Below are 24,151 nucleotides of genomic sequence, written 5' to 3' on the forward strand. Positions count from 1 at the left end.
TGGCTGTAGGACTGACGTCATCGATCGAGTCTCCCTATAAAAAGGATCACTCGATCGATACGCCGCCACAGTGAAGCACGGGGAAGCCGTGTTTACACACGGCTCTCCCCGTTCTTCAGCTCTGGGGAGCGATCGCGACGGAGCGGCTATAAACGAATAGCCGCGCCGTCGTCCCGGATCGCTCCCCGCGGGAATCCACCCGCCGCACGCAGCGGGGGGGGTCCCGATCGGACCCCCCACCCGCTAGAAGGCAAGGACGTATATATACGCCCTTCTGCCTGTCCGTGCCATTTTGCGGACGTAAAATAGTCGTGCGGCGGGCGTTAAGTGGTTAATATCCATACCAAACCTGAAGGGCCTGGTAATTGAATTTGGGGGGACCCCCACGCTTTTTTTTTTATTTTTTATGAATGACTTTTCTCTGAATTTCCGGGAGCTGACAATTCATTATAGCCGCGAGTGATTTTAAATGATTTTTTTTCCTTCAGAAATGGCACTTTGTGCAGAGACAGTTCTAAGCACGGGAAACATGCGCTGCTTCACAGGCATACTTTACACCCCCCCCTAGGTACAAAATTTAAAGGAATATTTCACTTTTATTGTTTCACTTTAAGCATTATTAAAATCACTGCTTCCGAAAAAACTGCAGTTTTTAAAACTTTTTTTTGCATTGATACATGTCCCCTGGGGAAGGGGACAATAAGTTGCATATTAGCCTTTAAAATTAGCACTTTAGATTTCTCCAATAGGCTTTAACAGGGTGTTCCATGGCTTTCGATTTTGGCGCGAACACCCCAAATTATTCGCTGTACATGAGTTCGACTCAACGCGAAGCTCATCCCTACACTGAACATGTTTTCACCTTTTTTTTTTTTTTTTTTCATCCCCCATTTAAGTCTTTTACATAATCAACTTATTAATTTGCTTTAACTAGCAATTTTGTTTACTACTATGACTTTGAAATCAAATTATAGGGCAAACGTGGGTTCCTAAATGCAGTAGACTTTGTATTGGCAAGTTTGTTGACATAGGAAATAATTTTGAAGCAATCTGTATGTTCATAGTTGTTCCACCGGGAAAAATGATCTTTTATGGAAACCTTTATATTAAACCCACTTTAACTGATGTCAGTTTATAGCAAGAGTTACAGCTAAATCATGTATCCATGTAAATTTCACTTGCGGCAGTATATGATAATTATTTGACTACTTTACAACACTAGAAAAATGAGGCCTAGTAACCTCAACTGGCCAATAAAAGTAGAAGTAATAATAACTTCTTTGGATACAAGGTCAGTCTCTTTTTTTCTTTCTTTTTTTTTTAATGTGGTGTAACAAATTGCATACAAATGGAACATGAGGATTTAATGTACATGACTCCAGTAAAAAAGTAAATTATCCCACTAGGTAAAACTCTGAGCTTAAAAAATAATAATGATATTATCATGAAAACTTATCTGCATTGTTTTGTCTCCTTTGCAGCATGAAGAGAAACCACAGTGGTGATGGCCTACTGGCCCACACTGAGAGAGATCACACACATGTTCTTGTAAACTTTACGGGTAACAGATTTGTATAATTACTGGCATTCCTGTGTATGGGCCAGTGCTCGGGAGAGTGATGTTTAAAGGCAAAAGAACTTTGACAAAGTAAATATAACAAACACGCTGATTTATTGCTATTTCTGCACTCCCTCTCTTTTTTTTTTTTTTTTCTTGGCTTTTGCAAGCTGGGCTTGGAAACCCCTGTGCCAAGAACATAGTGTTGCATGATAAATAGCCACACTGATGTATATCATTAGGAAAGCTCACGTTGTTTGCGGCTGACAAAAATGTACAAGACCCAACATGGGAATAGTAAACCGTGAAACAGGAAAAATATGCGACAGAATAGAAAATAAACATTAAAGGAATGCCAATAAGAGAAGAGTGTCTCTTTTTAATGCATCAGGCACTGAATATAATAAAATATTGTATTGCTTGTTTGTTTTATTGTGGTATTTTTGCTGTGTCCTGTTAAGCCCTGAATTGCTTGTTTGTTAATCAGAATCCACGCAAGGCCAGAGTGACAAGAAGATTTATTGTTGCAGAAGGATTATATATGAACACAGGTGACATATGCCCTCTTCCACAACTGGTAAGTAAGTTCCATCTCTAGATTACAGACTTGTTTACATCTATATCTTATCTGAGATATTTAGGTGTGTGTGTGTGTATGTGTATATATTTTGGTAGCACAGTAGGTGTGGGAAAGGGGGTAATGTCTCTGAGGGGCAAGATGGGAAGGAGGAGAGTGCTGTGACTGAGAATTGGAGGGGGTGCTGTGACTGTTTGGTGAGTTAAGGGGGCTTTGTGACCTTGGGGTAAGATGATTGTGGGTATATAACCTTTTTATAGTAGTGATTATCTGCTGTTTTTGTACTATAAAGGGCTAATTTTAGTTTTTTAACCCCCATCATGACAGGTGATATAAAAAGCATGCTACTGCTCTCAGGTAGCTTGTATCAAGCTACCTGCCCTGACAAGGTAGTCTGTCATACATAAAATATTACAGTCCTGTCTGAAAATCTGCAAAACATTGTTTTAGATCCTTTTTTTTTTATTTAAATAAAAAAAAATTGAGCCCTGAGTCTGCTATGTACCATATTTAACCTCTAAATCTAGATATACTGTATATCTCTTCTGTTAGCGGATTAGATATTTTGTTCCCCAGCCATATAGCTGGTTATTTATATTTCCCGCTGCATATAGATTTTCAAGAATACTTTTTTAACTTTACATATTAACTAAATTATACACCAATCAGCCAACTAATTGATTCTGAAAGCAATCCTTAGTTTTGGCCCTAATATACAGTATGTATTTAGGTCTTTGCCTGAAATAATTTAACCAAAATCATTACATGTATGTTCTGAAATAATCCAAAATACTAGTAGCATACAATTATCTTGGTTACCTGCTGGGTTCATGGTCTGCTTTCCTTGAAAGGCAGTTAGTTTATATTCATCTATTTCTCAAATCCCTTAAAAACAAAGGTACAGTCTTGCATTAGGTACCCAATATAAATTGGATTTATAGACTAAAGGCATGTGTGGTACATTTCTTTACCCACTTTCACTGTGTAGGCTGAGGCTGTCCCAAAGTATAAACCTCCTATTTAATAAACTGTAATATAAATCCGCACATGTGCATTATGGCAGTAGCTTAGCTCTCTCCTATAATTTCCATATTCTCATGTAGAGCAATCCCTCTTCCTCTCAGTTCTCTGAAACCTGTGGTTTTTAATTTCTGTAAATTGCAGGTTGAGTTGAAGTACAAATACAAAGTAAGAATATTCCTGGAAGAAAGCCTCTCCTTTGGAGTACTAGGAGAACATGGACGAGGAGTAACTGAGCATTTTGGCATCAAGGTAAGTGTGCAGCGGGGAAATAGATTATTGGTCACAGTTTTTTTTTTTTTTAGTCATGAGTACTGACATGAAAGCATATCTGACAGCTTGTATGGTCTGTGTTGACAAGCTTTGGGGCGTCTTCTTGGCTTCAATTTGACACTTTTCTGAGATCATTCAGAATTTAACAGGTGCAGTTGACCTCCTTCAGACATGGTGACCACCTTCGAATAGACATGGTGTCAGTTTATTTTTTCAGCTCAGATGGCTGTATGTTGATAAAGCTTCCCTTACTAAAAATGCATTTTTGTTGCTCTGAATTTGAGACCTTTTGGTTTATTTTTATTATTATATACCACTTTAAAGTGAACTTTACTCCATTTTAAACTTTTAGAAGGTAAACATCCTGCCAGTAGATGGCACCTAGTGGAGAATGGTCATGAAGTTAAATAAATAAAAATGAACTAAATTGGATAGTGGCACAGATTTTTTTTTTTTTGACGAATAAAAGGTAAGTTTGTTGTTCCCAAGGGCATACTCTACACAACTTACTTTATAAACTACAATAGAGCATATGTTTGTTATAAGGGCTCGTTCACACCAAATGCAGTCCAGTACGTTTGTAATCTACAATAAGAACGCATGCACAGTATTTGCCATATATTCCAAGGGCCCTTGGTTCCTGTGCAGTACAGTGCAAGTGTAAACAAAATAAAAACACATAAATACCTAGGTTCGTCTAGGCCAGGGGTGTCCAAACTTTTTTCAAAGAGGGCCAGATTTGATGAAGTGAACATGTGTGGGGCTTTGCCAGTGCCATGTGTGCAGCCTGATCCAGGGAGGGGGGTGGGACGAGTGCAGTCAGATTACATACAGGAGAATCTACTTGGTGGTCTCTTTATTACAAAGTCCCGCCTCCTATGATAGACAGAACAGTTGTCCAATGCCAGCCCAGGAGACAGGACTTCCTATTACAGAGGCCGCCAAATAAACAGGAGATTCTCCTGTATGTAATCTGACTGCACTCGTCCTGCCCCCTCCCAGGCTGCCAGAACTGAACCATAAATATGGTATATATCTTTTGTGACCCCCAGTGCACACCCTCTTATTACTGTCTTCTACAACCTCACCTTTTAGTAGCCAAGTTTGGCTGTTCCTCGCCCAGTTTTAAAACTTTTTCACAGCTGTTTCTCTTTTAAGTGAGGTTCACACTTGTGCGAGGTTAGACATTGTATGTGATTGGCACCGCACTGATGTGCAGATCACGTGAGATGTCTGTGATGTGACTTGAGCCATACAGACTGTATGGCTGAATTTGCATCGAATTCACACCAAAATTGTGCAGGACCATTTTTGGTCCGCACTGAAATCAGATCCTATGCGATCAGATTCCTGCACCATCTTGCAGTTTGGACTGCAATCACTGAATCGATCTGTCAATAACTTTTGTATTTACACCCACAACAGTTTGCATAGGACAGTGTGAACTGCTTGCGAGAGACATTGGATGCGGGAACCCGCACAGAAATCACGCTGGTTCCCGCATCGCATATGTGTGAACCCAACCTGAAGCCTCGTACACACGGTGCGATTGATAGCCACCCGAGCATCTGATTTTTGTCAAATGGGCGAGTGCCAGGAGCTTGTCTGGTACACAATTGTCGTGCCACAAACAGGAACGTAGTGACGTACTACGAGGAACTTCAGCTCTTGAGCGTCATTCTTTGTGCCCCTTCTGCTAATTTCGTGTTTTGGTGAGCATTAATTCCGAGCATGCGTGTTTGTACTTTCGACTTTTGTGTGAAGGACTTGTGTACTGACCAATGCGACAATCGGACGTGCAGCCGTTGTCCGCCAAAAATGTACTAGCCTGTCAACATTTGTTCGCCGAAAGTTGGACAACAATTGTCAAAAGGATCATACTACAAGTAAGAGTTCATGACAACAGACAATCCCCTGCTAACAATCGTATTGTGTGCACGAGGATTTAGTCAATGACTGTTTCAACTTGCATATGAAATTGATGATTACTAGCACCTGCTTAGTGCATTTGCTTAATCATACACCTGACTCTGATCCTACAAAATCTCTGACTTTGTGCATATGTAAGAATTGATGTTGGTTTGAGCCCAGGTTCAAACTGGGCTGCGGGAATGAAGCCATGCGAGTTCAGCAGAACGCGCACGGTTTCACTCCCGCTTGTCAGATTTCGACCGCGATTACAGAGACATCTGTGCAGGTTTTAAAATCCTAAAAAGTAGTACAGAAACTACTTTCTGAAATTGGTGCAGCGCCGCAGATGCGACGTCGCACCGATTAGGGTGGTGCCGACATGTCAAATCGCATGTCAAAATGCACCAGTGTGAACCAGGGCTGAAGCCAACATAAAATTTTGATTTTTCTTCTGTTCACTCATGTTGCATTTTCTAAATTAATAAAAATAAATAAAACCTATTTTTGAAAGCATTCGTACTTTACAGCATTTTTTTGTTGTTGTTGCACAGCACTGTATATACATATTTGCATCCTCATTAAAGTAGAGGCCCACCTTAAAAAAAATAAAAAATAAAATATATTAAAAGCCAGCAGCTACAAATACTGCAGCTGCTGACTTTTTATACATGGACACTTACCTGTCCAGGGCGCCCACGATGACGGCAGCCGTAGCCGAACAGTCGTTTGGCTCTCGGCTGCTCCGCCACCATCCCGTGCAGCTTCACTTCCTGGTTCCGTTGTGCGCATGCACAAGTCGTGCTGTGAGTCCTCACTGGTCCCTGCTGTCTTCTGGGGCCTGTGTTTCTCCCAGAAGACAGCAGGGGAGGACAGTGTAGGCGCAGTAAGTGGCATAGGTCACTGCAATCACTGCAGTGATCTATGTCAGGAAGTGGGAGCAAATACTTGTATTAGACAGGTATCTGCTCCCTCCTTCCCCCTGAAAGGTGCCATATGTAACATCAGAGGGGGGGGGGGGGGGGATTCCAAAAAGTGCACGTTCCATTTTTGGGTGGAACTCCACTTTAACATTTTTGTATATGCTTGCAGCATTGAGACCTGTTACTGCAAACAATCAGTTTAAACACAGCTGACGATATGTATACACAAGAAACAAGCAAACGGGTGACAGAATAGAAAGTGAAATAATGAAATACTGGTCTTGGCTTCTTGTAACAGTTTCTGGTCTCTCGTTAGACCCCTTTCAAACTGAAGAGTTTTTACAGCGTTTTAGCGTTAAAAATAGCGCTATTAAAATGCTCCTAAAACGCTCTCCATGCATCTCAATGGACCCTTTCACACGGAGTCCTGCAAGCAGCATATTTGGAACAGCATTTGGGCATTGAAAAAAAAACGCTCCAAAAACGCTCCTCTCCATTGAAATGAATTGAAAGTGCTGTAAAAACGCCTCACCCTTTCACACTGAGGCACTGCAAAAACGCCCTAAAACGTTAGGGTCTTAGCGGTGCTTAACCAGCACATTGGGATTGCAGATGGGGCTTCGCTCGAAAAACGCCCCAGTGTGAAAGGGGCCTAAAAAGGAATAAAACAGTGGGAACAACTGATGTAATTTTTTTAATCTAATTCTTGCATCTATGTTCCTCTAGAAAAGACTACTAAAACTGTTGCCTTTTAAAACGTGTTCCCCGGCATTAACAAAGTAGAAATATTTCAAATTAAAGAACGTGACTTTGTTTTTTTCTTTCAGCAAAGGAAATTGATATCAATTTTATGGCCATTAAATTACTTTTCAGTTCATTTGTGTTCTCATGAAGAATAGTGTAGACCGATATATGCCTTGAAACTGGCTGGAGAAACTGGTTCAGTGCTCTCTGGAACTTTTACACAAAACAGTCATTATTTAACGTATGAACCCTAGTTATAAATCCTTACTAAGTGTAGGTAAGCGATGGGGTCTCCAAAAGAAGTGTTCTATAAATCTGTAATCCAAAGCTGCCAGCATTGATCCCTAGCCAATTAAAGCTGATTTATAGAGTTATTATTTGCAGTAGAAAGCTTCCGGTCGTATGGCATTGTCACAAATTTCCTTTTCAGCAAACTGTTGGGTCTGTTTTTTGTGGAACGTGATTTCATAGATCTACTGTACAAACTTAAGCTGCTTTAGAATACTGTTCTGTTTTCAGTGTATTGTACTTAAATCCACTAATAGGAATAAAAACAATAATTCACTTTTCCTTACTCTTTATCTGAAATAAAAGATGTATGCCACTGAAAAAAAATAGAAAAAAACCCATAAAATTGCCAATCCTGTCTTGCATCCCCCATGTGACTAATTCATGGATTTGCATTTGTTTTACAGGCTCTGAACACCATGCTATCTGCTGTAATTTGTTTTTGGCCTTGACAAAGAAGTATCTGGTGATCCCTTAAAATTGACCCATACTGAAACCGTACCACCAGTGATATCTGCTGCAGGGAGCTCAGCACTTTGACATTTGGGAAAACGTAACCCATCCTCGCCTACCTGAACCTTTAGGCCTCGTACACACGATAGGTTAAACAGAGGGCAACGGTATGATGGACCGTTTTCATCGATCGTGTGTAGGCCCCATAGGTTATTTAACTATTGGTTAAAAAAAAGCCAATTTGCTTTAAATTTAACCGATGGATACCTAACCGATAGGTCAAAACCAATCGTTGGTAGGCATAACCATCGGTTAAAAATCCACGCATGCTCAGAATCAAGTCGACGCATGCTTGGAAGCATTGAACTTCGTTTTTTTTTCAGCACCTCGTTTTGTGTTTTATGTCTCCGCGTTCTGACACGATCGTTTTTTTAACCGATGGTGTGTAGGCGCGACGGACCATCAGTCAGCTTCATCGGTTAACCGATGAAAACGGTCCTTCGGTCGGTTCTCTTTGGATGGACTGATCGTGTGTACGAGGCTTTACTCTCCCCTTCAGCAGACATTGTCTGGCTAAATGTTCATATGTCCTGTATTAAAAGGAGTTCAAAGCACCAGTTTCTGCATGAATAGTATATAGATTTTGAGTAGTAAAGACCTGTGATCTTCTTAATCCGTTGATTGTATCAAAGATATCAACTGTTTTTATTAATTTCTACAGATTGATGACATTGATTTGATCAGTGCAAACATGGAGAATGCTTTGGCTTCAATTGGAGGTTTTTGCTGTGGCCGATCATTTGTTATTGATCACCAGGTTTGTATTCATTTGAAGGTTTTTTATTTTTTATTTAAACTTTTTTTGGGGGGGAAAATATGCATTTACAAACTACACATGTTATACCATTACAAAGGCATACTGTTGTCCAGACTAGTAACTGACAAAATATACAAAAACCAATGAAAAACCACACAGATATCAGAGATTATAAGTGGCAGAAGTGGCATTTCTCTTTTAAAGTGTACACCCATTTGTAAAAGCCAGTGACTACATATACTTTTGGGGGAAGGTCATTCAAATCCAAAACCTCTTGGCATATGTTCATGTTATAGCTGTATCCCCAATTGTTACTAAGGCCTCTTATGTTTTTCCCGTATACCCTAAAAGCCATAATGATAAATATTTTGACAAACAGAAGTACCCCTGAACTCAATAGAGGCACACCCTTGGGTACAGACTACCGGTTGAGTACCTGTGTTCCTAGATGATGGTGGTGCCCAGCTTGTGGTCCCCTGCTGTCAGAGCAGCCTAAAGTATATGGCATTGAGGCTTTTCACTTTTGCAATGAAATATGTCTCAGATCTTGATAATTGTGGTGAGGTTTTTCTTTGCAATGAATACCCATTCACATGTGAGGAAAAAAAAATGAATGATGGAAGTCAGCAGAGTTTCACCTCATTCACTAAGCTCTTGGGCAAATTCCTTTGCAAAGTGAACAACCTGTTAGCCTTTAGGAATTCAACCCCTTCAGTCATTTTTTCTTTTTATTCAGCCTTATCCTAGTAAGCAAAGAAATACATTTTCCCTTTTTTATTTATTGGGAGATCATCGTATGAGCACTTTGATTAGGCTCTGTATGTATATCCTATTCCTCAATATTAATACTTCTACTATAAAGGGCAATGGACAGCATCTTAAATGTCCACATTGTGAATTTGACTTGTAATGTTTAAACTTCAATTGTTGCAGAGACTTTCTGGACAAGGCTACTGCTTCTCAGCCTCTCTGCCTCCTTTGTTGGCTTCAGCTGCCATTGAAGGTCTTAACATTATGGAGGAAAACTCAGGTACCTTTTTTTTTTTATTTTTTTTTTATTTTAGTAATTGTATTTATTTTGCATCAGTGCATGATATCAAGTACCTGATACATTCAACATTTTAACAAGTTGTTTCTGTTTTATGAGCCAGTTAATTGTAGTATTTTATATAACATATTCAAAGGGAACTTATCACAATTGAAACATTCAAAATTGAATATTCCTGTTGCTTAGCCATCATGCTGATACTCTGATTTCAGTTGGACAAGTCACTGGGACAGAAGCAGATCAGGAAGTTTATGTAATACCTGTTCATAGTCGGTGACTCCATAAATAATGAATGCAGCGCATCGGCCTGTCAGCCAGGCAGCTAGCATTTTTTATGTTGGCACACTTGGCATATACTGTATATTTGTGTTTATAATATGTACATTTAAGGGAATCTTATGGAAGCCACATAAATATTTGTTTATTTCTTGTTTCTTTATTTTTTGTTTAAGTCCTATTGTTTAATACACTAAACCATTTTAAAACCTGATTAAAAAAAAATTGAGCTGCCCTATGGCTGCTTTTTAGATTCAACAAATAATAAAGATGGATTGAAACTGATAACTTTACACACAGGTTGATTTTTTTTTTTTTTGTTATTTGGTTTGATCAAGTGAATTAATCGAATACATTCTGAGCTTCAACTCCAGCCAGAGTCTTTGATTATGATGGAACGGGGAACTTTTAGAGCTGTTATCAGGGTTTTATTGCCATCCATGTACCTATTAAGATTTCCTTTTTAAGCTGGCCATACATTTAATAATTGATTTATTGTTTTCATTCAACCAAGGGCAACAAAAAAGTGACCCAATTCCCCCATCCACACACTTGATATGGGTGAGGGAATCGCTCCCTGTGCTATTGTGTTCTGATGGCAGGGATGCCTTCCCTGCCATCATAATACACTGATCAGTGTTGCCGGATAAAGCTGGTGGTGCCGATTGTTCAGCAAAAACATGACTTCCGTACAACCAGCCTGCCCATACATGGATCGAAATTAAGAGAGTCCCTACTTAACTGGCCAAATGTATATCAATATATGGCTGTTTTCAGTCTCCTCAGGAAATTATGGAAAATCTCTGCATATAACAGGGGTGCAGATAAAAACACATTTTGCGTGTGATTGCTGTTTTTATAATGTTTTATAGCTGTCAGTGATTTTCTGTCCCAGTGACGACACCCCCACTGTTTTTATACAAGCGTCAGTGGGACAGGAAGAGAGGAAAGATCACCCCGACAGGGTGAAAATCAAAACGGAAAAGTAAAACTCTTCCCCAATTAGTCAATCCACCCAGGGAAAAAAACACTGAAGTTGGGTCCTAAAGTTTAGGCAAATAATTAAGTAAATTTAAAATTCTACTTTTTCAGGTAATAGATTTTGCCATAAAAACTACAATGTATTACTTACATTAGCCATTCTTGTGATATTTAAAGCGGAGCTCCACCCTAAAGTGGAACTTCCGCTCATCAGATTCCCCCCCCCCTCCGGTGCCACAATTGGCACCTTTTGGGGGGGAGGGGGGACAGGATACCTTTTGACAGGTATCCTGGGAGTCTGGCCGCGGCTGTGACGTCACCGCTGTGCCTCCTCTCTCCTCTTTCCTCTACCTCCCATTTATTAAAAGCCAGCAGCTGCAGTATGTGTAGCTGCTGGCTTTTAATTTTTTTTATTTTTTCCCCCGGACCTCCTCTTTAAATAAAAAATGTGCTTGGAAGCCAAGTAGGCAAGACAGACATGGTGGGGCATACGCTGGTCATTGTTGCATGATCTGTTTGGTTTTGGTAAAATTGTAATTCTAGACACATTGCCATGGAATATTGCAGCAGTGCTAATATACAATAATAATATTTAAAAAAATAGACATTTAGTATGTAGAACGTTGTACTTTTGTGATTCCCTTTTATTGGCTAACTTAAGGTATATGAAAACCCTAACCACAAACTTCTCATTTGCTCAGTTTTAATCTGGTAAATATACCATTTAACCACTTAGGACCCGGACCAAAATGCAGCTAAAGGCCAGGTTTTGCGATTCGGCACTGCGTCGCTTTAACAGACAATTGCGCGGTCGTGCAACGTGGCTCCCAAACAAAATTGGCGTCCTTTTTTTCCCACAAATAGAGCTTTCTTTTGGTGGTATTTGATCACCTCCTGAGGTTTTTATTTTTTGCGCTATAAACAAAAATAGAGCGACAATTTTGAAAAAAAATCTTTTTTTTTTTTTACTTTTTGCTACAATAAATATCCCCCAAAAATATATAAAAAAAAACATTTTCTCAAGTCGTCTTCCAGGACGGCACCTTGAGAGTAGACTGGCTCCACCTGACAGGAAACACAATCAGAAAGAGGTTTAAAAGCCCCGCCCCTCCCCGTGCACCTCAGTTATTGATTGTGTTTCCCACCAGCGAAACAGTTTGTTATTTTTTATCAGACCTAAGGCCTGGGGCTGGTGGTCCCCCTCCGGGTACTGAGCAGTGGGTCCTGGGGGCCGTCCCTGCCTCAGCTAAAAGGTGTAATGCCTGTCCCGGGGGGTTTTCCCCGTGTGATAGGGGGGGGGGAGGAAGATTGCAAACAATACCCCCCTTCTTTCCTTTCTGTAGGAATCCCTGGGATAGTGGCTATTCCAGTACTCCTATGTGGCCATGTTCCCTCTCCTCCAGGACCCCTTACCTGCTGGGCGGGTGTGAGGGCTTCCTCAGCGTGGCTCCGGTGTACTGTCCTCCCGGGGACATTTTCGAATGGAGCCAGCAGTCGACGCCGCGTCACAGGCGGCGCGCGGTGATGACGAAGTTCCGCTTCCGGTCTTCACCAAAATGGCGGCCGCCAGCGGCGTCGGCTCCTCGCTGTTCTCACTGCAGCAAGGAGGAGAGTGGCGCCTACACGACTTCGCTATGGAGCGCGAGGATCGTTCGCTAGCAGCCGCTGCCGAGGACACCACCAAGGGTGAGTCTGCCTCAGAATGTCAGGGGGGCATATTGGACTGGGTCCTCCCCCCCCCCCCCCCCCCCCCTCTCCTCTCCTCTCCTCTCACACTTGATGTTTGAACTGTGATATATTTTTTCTCTCCCCTTACAGGGGAGGAGGTTTCTGCCCAGGGGGAAGCTGCTATTCTCTCCCTAAAACACACTTCCAAAACCAAGAGGTGTGGTAACTGTAGCATTAAGCTGGCTGCAGATTACTCCAAACTTCTTTGTGCCAAATGCATACAAAAATTGACAGCAAAGGAAACTTCCCTGATTATGAAAGAATTCCTAGCTGTCTAATCCCAAATGCTCTCCACATTAAAGGAATTTAAGGACACCTTAAAAAATAGGGATCCTGAGCCCATAGCAGCCGGCCCCTCTTCTCAAGAGAGCTCATCCACCCCAGTGCCACGAGTTTCCAGGGCTAGGGAGTCTCTCCTATCTGACACCGAAGATTCAGAGGCTCCAGAAGATGGGGTAGTTGATAGTCATTCTGAGGATGAGGATGAGGATGCCAGATCAGGCAAATATATTTTTTCTACAGATGACATGGGGGGTCTGCTGTCTGCTGTCTATGCCTCTGAGGGGATCCAGCAGCCAGCAGAGCTGGTGTCACCTCAGGACAGAATGTACCAGGGTTTAGCTAAACCCCAGCCAAAGGTTATCCCAGTCCATCAGTCACTTAAAGATATAGTTCTGAGGGAATGGGCTGAGCCTGAAAAGAAACTACTAAGGTACAAGACCTGGAAGAGGCGCTGTCCCTTTAAGGAGGAGTTAGAAAATACTTTGTTTAAAACTCCTAAACTAGATGCATCTCTAGCCCAACTCTCCAGGCAGTCTGACCTCTCGTTTGAAGATGCAGGGAACTTAAAGGATTCCTTAGACAGGCGGGCAGACACCTCCCTTCGCAGGGCCTGGGAGGCTAATACGGCCGCCCTTGGACCCGCTTTAGCCTCTTCCTGCATCGCTAGGAATGCAGATACCTGGTTAACCAGACTTCTGGAGCATGTACCTCAGACCTCCAAGTTTAAAGAAATTAGAGATTCTCTTACAGTCATAGGCAGTGCGGTTGCCTATCTTGCAGACGCATCGATTGAAACAGTCCGATCCTCTGCTAAGACGGGTGCTCTCGTCAACGCCGCCAGAAGGGCGGTATGGCTCAAGACGTGGGAAGGTGATCTTGCTTCCAAGACCCGTCTATGTGCCCTGCCCTTTGAAGGTACTCTTCTCTTTGGGGCAGGACTTGATCAAGCTCTAACTAGGGCCTCAGAAAAGGGGAAACGGTTCCCCCCAAAACCTAGACCTAACAGGAGAAGATTTTTTCGAGGCCCCCAGAATAAAAACCGACCTTCTGACCGAAGATCGGCCTTTAATAAGCGTTGGATCGCGGGAAAGGATAAGCCAAAAGGGGGTATCCTTTTCCCCGATCCCAAACCCGCAGGTAAGGACTCCAAGTGACTTAAGAGTCGGGGGAAGACTCTCCCAATTTTTTCCAGCCTGGGAGAGTATAACACGGAGTCCTCACATTCTGCAAATAGTGAGGGAGGGTTACAGATTGGAATTCCGCCAACTTCCCCCCCCAATATTTCTCCTCACTCATCTACCCCAAGATCCCCTCAAGGCAGCTGCCCTTCTGGGAAGTGTCACAGATCTAGCTCAGCAGGCAGTCATAATCCCAGTTCCGCCAGGACAACAGGGTCAGGGGGTGTACTCACATATTTTCATGGTGCCCAAACCTTCGGGGAAATTCCGATTGATCATAAATTTAAAACCTTTAAATACCTTTCTCCTCTACAAGAAATTCCGCATGGAAAACATTTACAGTCTCAAGGGACTGTTGTTAGAAGGAGTCTTTATGGTAACCATAGACTTGAGGGACGCCTACCTCCATGTCCCAGTCTTCAGGGACCATCAAAGGTTCCTCCGATTTGCCATTGCCTCCCCTCAGGGGATTCAGCACTGGCAGTTCACCGCACTCCCCTTTGGTCTGGCCTCCAGCCCAAGGGTTTTCACGAAGGTCCTGGCAGAGGTGGTCGCCTTTCTACATCTGAAAGGGATCTCCCTTGTCCCCTACCTGGACGACCTACTGCTTTTCAACCCCAGCCGAGAACTCCTTCTCTCGGATCTGGCCACCGTCCTGACTACTCTGGAATCTTTGGGATGGATTGTAAACAGAGAAAAATCTTCTCTCCTCCCAGAACAGAGAAAAATGTATCTGGGATTCCTGATAGATTCCATAGAGAAAAAGCTGGTTCTTCCAGAGGACAAGATCCAGAGACTCGGGTCAGTGGTCAGGTCCGTCATGGGGTCAATAGAAATTTCCCTCAGACAGATCATGAGGTTACTGGGACTGATGACCTCATGCATCCCAGCGGTCCCATGGGCCCAGCTTCATTACAGATCCCTGCAGGCCTTCCTGCTCTCCTCCTGGGACGGGAAGGACTCATCCCTAGACTCCAGGGTCAGCATCCCGGAGTCAGTAAAATGCACACTGGGGTGGTGGCTCATTCCTCAGAATTTGGAGGAAGGCCTCCCATGGAACCAGACAAATCCTCTCAGGATAACCACGGATGCCAGCTCCTGGGGGTGGGGAGCCCACATGTCGGGTCTCCAGGCCCAGGGGTGCTGGGATCGACAACAGAGCAGGTCCTCTTCCAACTTCCGCGAATTATTAGCGGTCGGGAAGGCCTTGGAGGCGTTCGAGGAGAGAGTCATAAACCAAGAAATACAGATTCTCTCCGACAACGCAACCACGGTGGCGTTCATAAATCACCAGGGAGGCACCAGGTCCCGTTCCCTCCTAAGGCTGTCCTTTAGAAATTCTGAGTTGGGCAGAACAGAGAGTCCTCTCCCTTTCAGCAATCCACATCAGGGGAGTCCTAAACTTAGAAGCGGACTTTCTAAGCCGCCAACCCATCCTCCAGGGGGAGTGGGAATTAAATCGAGAAGTCTTCGTCTGGGTTCGACATCGTTTCGGCAACCCAGAGATAGACCTCTTCGCGAACAGGAAGAACAGGAAGGTAGAAAGGTTCTTCTCCCTCTCCCGGGATCAGGGATCGGAGGGTGTGGATGCGTTGGCCCAGGCCTGGACATTTCAGCTGGCCTATGCTTTCCCTCCCCTGAGTCTGATCCCAAGGGTCCTACAGAAACTGAGTCGCTCACGGGGGAAGCTGATCCTGATCGCTCCCCAGTGGCCCAAAAGAGCTTGGTTCCCAATGTTAGAACGTTGGTCAGTTCTTCCCCCCCCTTCCTCTCCCGGTCCGAGTGGACCTTCTGCGGCAGGGACCGATCTTTCACCCAGAGCCCGACTTTTTCAGTCTGACGGCCTGGTACTTGAGAGGTGGAACCTGCAGCGGAGAGGTTGTTCGGAGAAGGTAATAAATACCCTTTTGGCTAGTCATAAGGAGGTCACTAGGAAAATCTATGCTAAGACCTGGGGGGTTTTTTCACGCTGGTGTGCAGCCAGGCAAGCCCCACTACCTGAAATATCTGTCATCCTGGAATTTCTCCAGGAAGGAGTTGATCTAGGACTAGCCACAAGAACCTTAAGAGTACAGGTAGCCGCCTTGTCCTACTTTTTAGACAAGAGGCTGGCCCTGGATCCGCTGATCAAGCGATTCCTGTCGGCTAGGGATAGGTTATCCCCTATTCAAATCTCCAGGGTTCCCCCCTGGGACCTCACCTTGGTTCTAGACCATCTATCCAAACCTCCGTTTGAACCGATAGACAGCATTCCGGTTAGGCTGTTGACATTTAAATTCTCCTTTCTTCTGGCTATTACTACGGCCAAAAGAATAGGAGACATGCAGGCGCTCTCAATCAAAGAGCCTTATTTTCGTCTTTTTGAAGACAGGGTAGTCCTAAGTCAGGATCCCCTGTACCTACCTAAGGTGGCAACGAAATTTCATAGGTCACAAGAAATTATTCTTCCTTCATTTTGCGCAAATCCACAGAACGAAAGGGAAGAGACCTTCCACTGTTTGGATGTAAGACGCTGTTTGTTAAGTTATTTGGAAAGGGTGAGCGAGTTCAGACGCTCATCTCACTTGCTAATTAATTTTTCAGGACAGAAAAAGGGTTGCCAAGCATCTAGAGCCTCTATATCTAGGTGGATAAGACAGGCAATTTCATTAGCATGCATTAAAGCTGGCAAAACAGTACCTAAAGTCAAGGCACATTCCACGAGATCTATAGCAACCTCCTGGGCAGAGAGAGCAGGAGTTTCAGTGGAACAAATCTGTAGATCAGCAACGTGGTCAAGCCAGAACACCTTTCTCAAACACTACCGAGTGGAACTTCTGTCACCCCAAGACTTGACGTTTGGCAGAAGAATCCTGCAGGCAGTTGTCCCGCCCTAAGGTAGGCCTGAGGGTTACTTGCTTATCTCTCAAGGTGCCGTCCTGGAAGACGACTTGAGAAAATACCAGTTACACTTACGGTAGCTGTTTTTCTGTAAGTCTTACAGGACGGCAGGCCTATTTCCCACCCTGAGGAATTTATATGGTTTGTATTTTTATATACTGGTTCCCGTGCTCTTATGGTGGTTACTTTATCACTAACTGAGGTGCACGGGGAGGGGCGGGGCTTTTAAACCTCTTTCTGATTGTGTTTCCTGTCAGGTGGAGCCAGTCTACTCTCAAGGTGCCGTCCTGTAAGACTTACAGAAAAACAGCTACCGTAAGTGTAACTGGTATTTTTTTCCTCAGTTTAGGCCGATACGTATTCTTCTACCTATTTTTGGTAAAAAAAAATCGCAATAAGCGTTTATCGGTTGGTTTGCGCAAAATTTATAGCGTTTACAAAATAGGGGATAGTTTTATTGCATTATTTTTTATTTTTATTTTTTTTACTACTTATGGTGGCGATCAGCGATTTTTTTCGTGACTGCGACATTATGGCGGACACTTCGGACAATTTTGACACATTTTTGGGACCATTGTAATTTTCACAGCAAAGACTCACGGCTGGACAATGGCACAGCACGTGCATGTGCCCAGCCGTGCCATTCTGCCGACGTAAATGTGCAGGAGGCGGTCCTTTAGTGGTTAAATGTTTTCTTATTTGTTTTTTACAGGTGCAAAAAAATACTTGCTGATCCTGCCAGAAATCCAGTACTGTTTTGTGTCCTCGGTGCACGCTGCATTAACCACTTCCGGACCGCCTCCTGCACATATACGTTGGCAGAATGGCACGGCTGGGCACAAGCACGTATATATACACACGTCCTGTACTTGTACCCAGCCGTGGGTCGCGCGACCCGGTCCGAAGCTCCGATCGGTCCCCGGAGCTGAAGAACGGGGAGAGCCATCTGTAAACACGGCTTCCCCGTGCTTCACTGTGGCGGCGTATCGATCGCGTCATCCCCTTTATAGGGGAGACACGATCAATGACGTCACACCTACAGCCACACCCCCCTAAACACTCACAAAGTGAACCCTAACTCCTACAGCGCCCCCTGTGGTTAACTCCCAAACTGCAACTGTCATTTTCACAATAAAGAATGCAATTTAAATGCATTTTTTGCTGTGAAAATGACAATGGTCCCAAAAATGTGTCAAAATTGTCCGAAGTGTCCGCCATAATGTCGCAGTCACGAAAAAAATCGCTGATCGCCGCCATTAGTAGTAAAAAAAATATAAATGCAATAAAACTATCCCCTATTTTGTAAACGCTATAAATTTTGCGCAAACCAACTGATAAACGATTATTGCGATTTTTTTTTTTTTTACCCAAAATAGGTAGAATAAGGCCGTGTACACACCAGCAAACATGTACGATGAAACCGGTCCGCCGGACCGTTTTCACCGTACATGTCTGCCCGGGGCTTTCTGTACGATGGCTGTACTAACCATCGTACAGAAAGCCTCGCGTAAACAATACGCGGGGCGCGTCAGCGGTGTCGCCGCGTCGATGACGCGGTGTCGCCGCGACAATGACGCGGCGACGTGGGCGGGCCTGCCAGTTAAATGCTTCCACGCATGCGTCGAAGTCATTCGACGCATGCGAGGGATGGCGGGCGCTCGGACATGTACGGTAGGTCTGTACAGACGACCGAACATGTCCGAGCGGGCAGGATTCCAGCGGACTGTTTTAAAACAAGTCCAGGAATATTTGTCCGCTGGGAAAAGGCCCGGCGGGCAAATGTTTGCTGGAATCCTGCACGCTCGGGCCTACACACGACCGGACATGTCTGCTGAAACTGGCCCGCAGACCAGTTTCAGCAGACATGTTTGGTCGTCTGTACGGGGCCGAATACGTATCGGCCTAAACTGAGGGAAAAAAAAATAATTATATATGTTTTTGGGGGATATTTATTATAGCAAAAAGTAAAAAATATTGCATTTTTTTCAAAATTGTCGCTCTATTTTTGTTTTCTAGCGCAAAAACTAAAAACCGCAGATGTGATCAAATACCACCAAAAGAAAGCTCTATTTGTGGGGAAAAAAGGACGCCAATTTTGTTTGGGAGCCACGTCGCACGACCGCGCAATTGTCTGTTTAAGCGACGCAGTCCCGAACTGTAAAAACACCTTGGGTCTTTAGCCAGCATATTGGTCCGGGGCTTAAGTGGTTAAGCAGTGTTATCAGCCTTCCTAGTGTAAACTACATGGCATCTTCCCTATATGTTAGGGAGAGGAGGTGTTGTTTAGTCCGAACACATCTGTCTTCTGGTGACAATGTTGCTCCTCCATAGATACGGTACATAGATTCAGTACAGCGATTGAGTGTTTTCACCCCAGGACAATTGTGTTCCTGGCAGGATTATCAGGTAAGAATATAAAGGAAAAAACAAATGTAGTCCTCATATAAGGACTGATACACTGCAATTATACATTTTTAATCTTGGGTTTGGAGACCCTAATTTTGCCATTTTAAAACTCCAATATTGGGGTATGCATAAGTGCAGAGGCTTTTTTTTTTACAGTATTTATATACATTGTTTTTATGCTGGTGTGTTGTTGCCAGAACATTTTAACACATCACCTTGATTTTTCAACAGAAATCTTCTATACTTTGAGAGAGAAGTGCAAGCGCATCCACAAAGCATTGCAAGGGTGAGTATATGCTGCGGTATTTGGTGTATTCCAGTTGATACAGTGTCTTGAAAAAGCATTCATACCCCTTGACATTTTTCTCATTTTGTCATGGTGCAACCGAAAACGTAAAAGTCCAGACTTGAATCCAATTGAGAATCTGTGTTAAGACTTCAAAATTGCTATTCTGACACTTTCCACCCAATCTGACAGAGCTTGAGCTATTTTGGGCAAAAATGTCACCCTCTCTAGATGTGCAAAGCTGGTAGAGACATCCCCAAAAAGACTTGCACCTGTAATTGCAGTGAAAGGTGGTTCTACAAAGTGGACTCAGGGGGCTGATTACAAATGCACACCACACTTTTCATATATTTGTAAAATATTTTGAAAAACCTTTATCCCTTTCCTGCCACTTTTATGTTCATCTATCACACAAAATCCCAATAAAAGAAATGTACGTTTTTGGTTTCCTGTACATGACTAGGCACCCAAAAAGTCTTACACATGTGGTATCCCCGATACAGCAGTGTGTTTTTTGTTTTTTGGGGGGGGGGGTTGTCATTTTTCAATCACTTGTGATAAAAAAAAAAAAAAAAAAAAATATTCAATGAGCTCAACATGCCTCTCTGCAATTTCCTTGTGGAGTGTACTTTTCAAAATGGGGTAATTTGGGGGGGGGGGGGGGTTGTACTGCCCTGCCATTTTAGCACCTCCAGAAATTAGATGGGCAGTCATAAACTAAAAGCTACATAAATTCCAGAAAATGTACCATAGTTTGTAGACCCTATAACTTTTGCGCAAACCAATAAAAATACGCTTATTGAATTTCTTTTTTTTTTTTTTTTTTTTACCCAAGACATGTGGCTAAATACATTTTGGCCTAAATGTATGACTAAATATTTTTTTTATATATTGCAAAAAATAAAAATCCCAGAGATGATCAAATACCACTAAAAGAAAGCTATATTTGTGGGAAAAAAGGACATACATTTTGTTTGGGATTGTATGACCGCGCAATTACCAGTTAATTTAGCGCAGTGCCAAATAGTAAAAACTGCTCTGGTCGTTAAGGGGGTAAAACCTTCCGGAGTTGAAGTGGTTAAGCATATTTCCTTTTCATTTTTTTTTTTTACACCTTCTGTTATCTGTAATTAACAGCAACAGGGTCTTAGATTGCAGACACAAGATTTTCACATATCCTTTTGAACTAAAAGCAAGTTCATCTGTGTAAGTGGTGGTGTTCTCTCATTGAGATTGTTTTGGCTCAAAGCCTTAGGCAACTGCAGTCTTCGCAAAAAATGTGGCAGATGTCTCCAATCCCATGTGACCAACCAAAAACCTTCAGCAATCCTTTTCTAGCTGTCTGTAATTTTTCCTTGCGCTTCATTAATGACTGGGGATTGCCTGGAGGTTGTGGGAAACTTCAGACTACTTACAGCAATAATGGTCCAGCAGCATTATCCTCACTTTAAGGCTGCTGGTGAGGTCACTGTTCAGTCATCATCGCATTTCTTCTGACCTTGTGCAGGATTCTGTAATCATTGTAATCTTGGACACTCCAGGGAGTACAGGAGCTCTAAAAGTTTTGCATGTTAACAGCTTGAAACATACATAACAAACCTCAGAAAGTAATGGTCAAAGTTTGAGCTATAAAATAAATCCGTAAAAATTACCTGTTTTGAATTTTATACTTAGAATTTCCATTAAATGACTACAGTAAGTTCTCTACTTACGAACGAGTTCCGTTCCAAGAGCTCATTCGTAAGTCCAACAAAGATCTGTGCTTGCAGACAAAGGCTACGAGCGCTGATCAGTGTGTTCTGGCTTGGGGCGTCCCCCTGTCAGAAAACCATAGCACAGCTGGGGAGATCCCTACACCAACATTGTTTCGGTACGGCGATCTGTCAGTTTTTTTTCGTTCAGCCCGCTTGGTTGAATGAAAAAAAAACTGTGCAAAGACATGTTCGTGTGTTTGAAAGTTCGCAATTCGAAGGATCATATGTAGGGGACTCACTGTACTGAATGTAACTTCGTAACTGGGTAACACATTATTAAACAGAGGCATTTGAAAGGGACAAGCATCCATAACTGTGCTGGATATTTCTTGCCTTCAGGTTTGCCATTACCAAAAATAGTGATTATTTTAACAGTATTTTTTTTCAGAACCCCAAATAGAGGAAAGCCAGTTAAAGGGGTTGTAAAGGTTTTTTTTCTAAATAGGTTGCTTTAAGCTAGTGCATTGTTGGTTCACTTACCTTTTCCTTCCATTTCCCTTCTAAATGTTTTTTCTCTTTGTCTGAATTTCTCACTTTCTGTTTCTCCTCAATAAGCTTGCTCCCATCATCCATGGGGGTTAGTCAGCCAGAACAGCTTACTGAGGAGGAACAGGAAGTGAGAAATTCAGACAAAGAAAACAAAGAAAAAAAACATTTAGAAGGGAAATCGAAGGAAAGAGTAAGTAAACCAACAATGCACTAGCTTAAAGGAACCTATTTAGAAAATAAAAAACAAACCTTTACAACCCCTTTAATGCAACTGGCAACTCCTTTCATTGTAGAGGGATATTGCCATGACCTCCTTTACTCCTGATGTGCACAAATTACAATATATTGAAACAAAGCCAGACTTATTTTTTTTTCTGGTATATTAAAAGAAATCTACATGCATAATTCTTTGCCAAAAGATGCCATTTTACTATTGTTTGTAAGTATATACATTTATGGCAAATAGTTTTTCTCTTGGCAGTTGTGTTCACTGCTGCAACAGCTAATACCAGGTCCATTGGCACGTTCAGGGCTGATGCATGGATTTTTGTCTGCTTAGGCAAAAAAATTTACGCACTTCCCCCCCCCCCCCCCCAATCCTCCTGCCAAACCCTCCATTGTGACAGGAGAGAGGCATCTGGGCATTGGGACAGGAGGGGGGCAGTGTCACTCAGTTCACACAGACATTGGAAATTACCAATCCTCCTAGGTAGGGGCTGTCATGTAAGGGGCAGGGGGACAGGAGGGGGCAGCATCACAGGAGATATAAAGAAGAAAAGTATACCGCTCTAAAAACAATCAATCCCCATTGCTTCCGTCCCAACAAACCAAGAGGGTGCTGGCTGTGCTCAATTACCATGAGATGAAAGAAAAATCCTGGATCGCCGCACTCCTCAAAAAACGATGTCTTTATTCAAAACATGAAAAAAAAAAAAAAAATTCAAATGGAAAAAACAGGAGATATAAACCTGTTTTTTCTTTTCTTTTTCGTTTTCTTTTTTTTCTTTTAAGTACCAGTTCCAATTATAGAAAACTACTGACCAAAATTATTTTAATGGGTACTACTCAAATGTGAATAAAAACATTTAAACACTTACAATGCATTCAATGTGTGCAGGAATAAAAGTAAATCATTTATAAATACACTGGGTTTTTATTAGACAAGTGCATCTAAGTGTCAACAGATTAAACAGCTGGTCCGGCCATATGGAAGACTAGTTGTGTGCATGTACCGGCTGAGTGATGGACAAGAGTGGTCATGTGTCAGTTTGCATTGCAAGTGCGTGTGTGCAGTCATTGGTGTCGCCTTGATCACAGGACCTCAGACCGCCATCATCACCAGCACCCTGAACAGATTCTGCACTGGTGGGAGAAATCGCAACACATGTGGGAGCGGGGCTTCCCCTGCCAGTCTGTGGCTCCTTGGACTCCGGACCAACTGGTGACCTATCTTTCCTGCCGCTGGTAATGCTCACCTGTCAGACACACCTACCTGTGGGCTATGCAGAAGGCAGAGCATCTTCCGCGGGCAATGCGTAAAATTATTGCAGCATAGAGGATGGGCTAACATTGCTTAACCCCTCCTGTCATCGCTGGCTGTCAGGGCCGGTGCAAGGATGTTTGTCTGTACAGGTGAAGGTGCATATAAACCCCAATACAGACCTTACAGCGGTGGATTTTACACAAAATCCGGTGGCTGCAGCCACCGGTCCAGTGTGTAAAACTGACAGGCAGACTCTTGCTTGTCAGGTGGGAGCCTTTGGGTGGCTACGCTGCCGCCCAATTTCTCACACACACCCCCCTTACCATCGCTGCTGTGCCCGCCATGGTTTCCAGGCTCTGCTTGCTCATCTGTGGGTCCAGGACCGACATGGCAGGTGGAGGGAGAGAGAAGAGTGGACAAGTCTGCTCTCCTCCCCTTCTTGCTGTGACCTGGAAAGTGACATCTATGACATCACTTCCCGGGTCAGTCCCTGGCTAGCATAGCCGAGAAGCAATGTTTTGCAATGCCATCTGCATTGCAAAACATTTAGTGGAGCCCAGAGGGTCATCAAAGAGAACCCGTCGCCTAAAAAAATCATCACATAGGGAATTTTTTGTCCCCTATGTAATGGGGGAAAAAAAGTTAAGTAAAACATTTTGGTTGCAAATTTTTTTTTACATCTAAGCACAATTTTGATTGCAATACACATTGAATCATATCACTGCACATGCCAAAGTGAGAGCAGTAATTCTAGCATTGGACCTTCTCCATAACACTAAACTGATGACCTACAGGGGGC

The 24,151-nt window shown here is 43.0% G+C and overlaps 1 protein-coding gene across 1 annotated transcript in view; it reads left to right on the forward strand.

Moving 5' to 3' along the window:
• SPTLC1 (serine palmitoyltransferase long chain base subunit 1) overlaps window positions 1-24,151 on the forward strand; it is an 84,853-nt gene that overhangs the window by 54,945 nt on the left and 5,757 nt on the right. The window contains exons 5-9 of the mRNA XM_040354797.1: window positions 2,046-2,135; window positions 3,300-3,407; window positions 8,466-8,561; window positions 9,495-9,591; window positions 19,572-19,626. Coding sequence (XP_040210731.1) covers window positions 2,046-2,135; window positions 3,300-3,407; window positions 8,466-8,561; window positions 9,495-9,591; window positions 19,572-19,626 — 446 coding nt within the window. The remainder of the gene's footprint in view (window positions 1-2,045; window positions 2,136-3,299; window positions 3,408-8,465; window positions 8,562-9,494; window positions 9,592-19,571; window positions 19,627-24,151) is intronic.

The sequence above is a fragment of the Rana temporaria genome, chromosome 1 (assembly GCF_905171775.1).
Source record: "Rana temporaria chromosome 1, aRanTem1.1, whole genome shotgun sequence".
NCBI lineage: Eukaryota > Metazoa > Chordata > Amphibia > Anura > Ranidae > Rana > Rana temporaria.